This window comes from Lipotes vexillifer, unplaced genomic scaffold (assembly GCF_000442215.2).
Source record: "Lipotes vexillifer unplaced genomic scaffold, Lipotes_vexillifer_v1.1 scaffold1066, whole genome shotgun sequence".
Lineage (NCBI taxonomy): Eukaryota > Metazoa > Chordata > Mammalia > Artiodactyla > Lipotidae > Lipotes > Lipotes vexillifer.
Genome location: NW_006771394.1, coordinates 88042 through 93182, shown reverse-complemented (window position 1 = coordinate 93182; position 5141 = coordinate 88042). Strand labels below are relative to the sequence as shown.

The window sequence follows — 5141 nt, the reverse complement described above, 5'->3', positions numbered from 1 at the left end:
GCTGAGCCTGCGCGTCCGGAGCCTGTGCTCCGCAACGGGAGAGGCCACAACAGTGAGAGGCCTGCGTACTGCAAAAAAAAAAAAAAAAAAAAAAAAAAAGAGCTATTAAGCCATGAAAATACATGCAGGGACCTTAAATGCGTATTACTAAGTGAAAGAAGCCAATCTGAAAAGGCTACAACATACACACTGTATGATTTCAACTATATGACATTCTGGAAAAGGCAAAACACTGGAGACAGTAAAAAGATTGGTGGTTGCCAGGGGTTAGGGTGGAGGATGTGGTGAAGAGGCAGAGCACAGAGGATTTTCAAGGCAGTGAAACTACTCTCTATGATACTACAATGGTGGATACATGCCACTATACACTTGTCTAAGCTCATGTAAACTATGGGCTCTGGGTGATAATGATGTGTCAATGTAGGTATGATTGTAACAAATGTCCCACTCTGGTGCTGGATTTTTTTTTTTTAATTTCCTTCCTCCCTCCCTCCCTCCCTCCCTCTTTCCTTTCCTTTCCATTCCTTTCTGCTGTGTTGGGTCTTCTTTGCTGTGCGCAGGCTTTCTCTAGTTGCAGTGAGCGGGGGCTACCCTTCGTTGCGGTGCATGGGCTTCTCGTTGCAGTGGCTTCTCTTGTTGCAGAGCACGGGCTCTAGGTACGTGGGCTTCAGTAGTTGTGGCTTGCGGGCTCAGTAGTTGTGGCTCACAGGCTCTAGAGCACTGCCTCAGTAGTTGTGGTGCACAGGCTTAGCTGCTCCGTGGCATGTAGGGTCTTCCCAGACCAGGGATCCAACCCATGTCCCCTGCATTGACAGGCGAAACCACAGCACCACCAGGGAAGTCCTGGTGCTGGATGTTGATAGTGGGAGAGGTTGTGTGTGTGTGGGGAGGGGTGTTGGGGGGGTCAGATGGCATATGGGAGTTCTGCGTTTTCTGCTCAGTTTTGCTGTGAACCTTAAACTGCCCTAAAAATTAAAGTCTAAAGAAAGAAGCAAAGGAGGATGAGGAGGAAGGGGGTGAGGAACAGGAAGAGGGCCAGGGCAAGGACGGAGAGGAGGACGGGTGACCTCACAAGGCCCATCTCAGTGGGCACCACGTCTGAAAGTTTCCCTGCCTCTCTCTCGTCTCCCTCCTGGTGGAAGAATTAATTGCTCCTTTATCTGTATTTTCATTGTGTTCTTATTCCTACTTCTTTTATAGTTCGTATCACTTTATTATAGTTGTTTGCAGGCCTTACTTACTGAACTATGATCTGCCTGAGGGCAGAGACAATGCCTTATTTTCTTGATATTTCTACTAGAAATACTACATGGTAGAGTTCAGGTGAAAGTGTGGTGTGCGTATGAGTGAAGAACATCTTAAAGCGGCAGTGTTAAGTGCAGTTTTAAAGGATTCTGCTCTAGAATCTGTTGTTCTTCAGGCTTTTTGGTAACCTACAAAAAGCTCCCTCTACGTGCCTCACCCTTGGGACCGTGGCCAGGATGTGAGCAAGAGCACTGAGGACATGTGACAATCCTAGACGAACGACTTATCCCTACTGAGTCTCCTCCAGTAGGCAGCATACTATTCTAGCAGAGCTTTTGGAAAATACTCTTCCTTGGGGATAATCTAACCATGTGCACGCTGAAATCTGGGACCAGACTTCTGCGTGGTGACGAAGGTCAACTGGGAAGATGTCACTGGGGGGAAAGCAGAAGATCTCACTCTACTGAAGGCCACCACTGCCACCTCAGGACGGCTGCCTGAAGTTCTGGTGAGAGCCTTATTACAAGGCTTTGGGGTTAGATATGTGTAAAATGTGTGAAATGTGTTCCTGGGAGGGATGACATTTTAAACTTTTATTATTCATTTATACGTTACTGAGAGTCATATGTAATAGAGTTCTTGAAAGTAGGTTTTAAGAGGGCAATAGAGAAAACTTATCAAGATACTGGTGCTAAGAATGAAAAGGAAAAGGTACCTAAGAGGTGATAGGATGCCAAAAATAGCTTTTCTTTACTTCCCAAATTTGGCATCATTTAATGGATAAAGTGGATATTCTCAATCACATAACCACTTTAATTTTAGTACCAGGGCATACTTTTTAAGAAGTCACTTATTTATATTGTTTAAAATAGTAGCATTGAGAATGTGGGGAATTTAGTAGTCAGGGCTCTACTGCTTGCTTGCTGAACGATCTAAGGAAGTTTCTTCCCGTCTCTGAGCGTCAGTTTTATTCACTGATAAAATGGGCACAATAATACCTGTACTGTATACATCACAGGATGTTTGTGAAAATCCACTGAGATCGCTGAAAGCAAAATGTTTTACAAATTAGACAAATAAATTTATAATTTATAATTGATGTTAGTCTAGGAAGGATAAGTGTTGTGAACTTCTGCTAAATACCAATGGAGTTTATTTGTGGTTGGTACAAAAAGAAAAAAAAAAGCCAAAAAAAGTGCTGTACATTTAGTCCTTTGTTTCTTTAAATTTTGAAGGAGCTCTACCACGTTCTGAAAAGGAATCTTATTAACATTTTGGGAAAAGCCTTTTTATTGAAACTTCTTGTAAGTTTTACATGCAAGGCACACACATGTATGTAAGGATATCTAGCCAACATGTGCCCTTTTAAAAGAGAAAAGCTCTTCTTTCACCATCTTCTCCAAGAATCGTTCATTTGTATCAGAAAATTGGAGAGGCATGCAGGGATACCTTCCTAAGGAGCATAAAATGTCTGAGCAGTTATCACCCATAGCATCTGTCCCTTCTCTGATCTATTCCAGAGATCACTTGCCAATTCACAAATGCCATGGGGGACCTCTCCTGTGCGGTTATGTAACTCTTGACCTGCGTAGGGCTTTCCCCTAAAACTGCACCATGAGGTCCTTAAGGACAGAGGCTGTGACTTACAGGTACTTGTGTCTTCTAGTTTCCAGCAGTGAATATCTATTAAATGAAAACTTGGCTGAGGCTGCATATCAAGGTCAGGAGGAAGTGGTGCCTCTTGGCAGATTTTATCCTCAGGGTAGGTTACCTGTTCCTGCATAATTGAAAGAAGACTCTGTGGGTTTGAAGGCTGTCTAACCCTTTCACAGGAGATCAAGTAACTGTGCTAGGCCATGGGTGTCAAATAAAGGGCATCACAGTTTAAGAAAGACATGAGAAATTAGGAGACAGTTCAGAGAACAGCTATCATGAAGATAAAGAGTTTAGAAAGGAAGGTGTAGGAAGAGGGGAGGGAAATACTGGGATTATTTAAACCTGACAAGAGGAGCCTGAAAAAAAGCATGGCAGGTAGTTGATTTTCAAACATTTATGGGGATGATTATATAGAGCAGAGCTTCTCAACCTTTGTGGCAAGGCACACTTAAGAAAAGATTATATTTACAGGGCCCACAAGGATAATCAGGTAAGGCTGCTCAAGACTTGATTCTTCTCTAAGGCTTTGACATTCCTAGGTCCCACCCTGCCACCAGAGGACTTAGCACAGCCTTTGGGTAGTGTTATGGACTATTTGTGTTCCACCAAACTCATATATTGAAACCTTAAGCCCAATATGATATCATAGTATTAGGAGATGGGGCCTTTGGGAGGTGATTAGGTCATAACAGTGGAGCCTTCATGAATGGAATTAGTGCTCTTATAGAAGAGACCTCACAGAGCTCTCTCACCCACTTTTTCTGCAGGGTTGCTGGGAGAAGACAGCTGTTTATGAACCAGGAAGTAGGTCTCACCAGACACAGAATCTGCTGTTGCCTTCATTTCGGACTTCCCAGCCTCCAGAACTATGAGAAATAAGTGTTTGTTGTTTAAGCACCCAGTCTGTGGTGTTTTGTTATGGCCGCCCAAACTGACGAGGTCAGGGATTTGTGCACATGTTAGAAAATTGTTGTAGAGTACAGGGCCTGTCTGTATTTTAGGTAGAGTAAGAAGAAGTAGGGTCAAAACGAAAGATGGAAGATTGGAATAAAATGAGAAAACACTTTATTCATAGATTTGAAAATACCAGATTGGTTTGTCAAAGTGTGTGTGTGTGTGTGTGTGTGTGTGTGTGTGTGTGTGTGTGTGTGTAGCATGTCCTAAAAGTCTTTATGCAGTTTAAGCTTCACTAACTTCAGAAAAATAAGTGCTACAGACTTATCCTCAAGATCTTGTGAAAGTGTAATTATTTACATTTATTTTATAGTAACTTTAGTTTTGTGAATGTTGAATAATGAATTGTTCATTTTAATTATTTGAGTCAGCCCCTCTGACTGAAGATGGTAACAGCTGACTGCAACAAAAAGCAAAATTCCCTATTCAACATTTAGAAGACTGGATAAAAGAACTTTTAAGTTCTTTATAACTGGGTTTGTGTAGTGAAAAGATTCTATAGGAAAGATGGATTTAAGGACGTATATGATCCTGAGTATAAATGTGTGGGTACAAGCAAAAATGCCAGAGAGTATTTCAGTGGAGTTGGTGAGACCCAAGTCAAGTTTCTATCAAACAGTAAAGGGGACCCAGGTAGTATCTGGGTTACAGATGGGACAAGCAGAAAATTTCATTACTGTAAATATATGAAACCATGAAAGGATGGAGTTGGAAAATAGGATGGCAGTGTAGGGCAGAGGGACCTAGAAGGCCCAGCAGGGGCAGAAGGGTCTGCTGGACTGGTGGGTGGGGGAGGGGCTGTGGACACACCCTCTCCATGTCCCCTCCCCCACACTCAGAAACCCTTTGTGACTCTTCAGTGCTCTGTGATGCGGGCCTGGGGCTTTTTAAGCACTCTCAGTGCTCAGTAACTTCAGGCAGCCTTGCGATTCAGAAAATGGAATTCATAAAATGGAATTCATAAAATGGAATGTTCTCTCATTTTTGGATAGCGTTATTGACCCACGTCTGAGCTTTGGCTCAACGTCCTTGGATATTGACCAAAACCTCATCGTCCTGTGCGGATTGGGGTTGCTTCTTCTGTTCCTGTGGTACCTGGTGAGCTTGCCATTTTCACCTACCTTCAGTAAAATCAAAGACATCCGAAAGTTAAGCAGCCCTGGGTGAGCCCCCAACAGAGATTCTTTATTGTTGTTTCCATTTCTATTCCCACATTTTAAAATGAGATTGGTTGGCTCAGAGAGACACCTAAGATGGGAAGTTCAAGGAGAGGATAAACATCATCC

The 5141-nt window shown here is 42.9% G+C and overlaps 1 protein-coding gene across 1 annotated transcript in view; it reads left to right on the top strand.

Moving 5' to 3' along the window:
- Window positions 1-5141, top strand: part of LOC103087587 (putative spermatogenesis-associated protein 31D3) — a 14182-nt gene that overhangs the window by 3245 nt on the left and 5796 nt on the right. Inside the window, exons 2-3 of the mRNA XM_007446728.1 lie at window positions 979-1062; window positions 4848-5018. Of these exons, the coding sequence (XP_007446790.1) occupies window positions 979-1062; window positions 4848-5018 (255 nt within the window). The remainder of the gene's footprint in view (window positions 1-978; window positions 1063-4847; window positions 5019-5141) is intronic.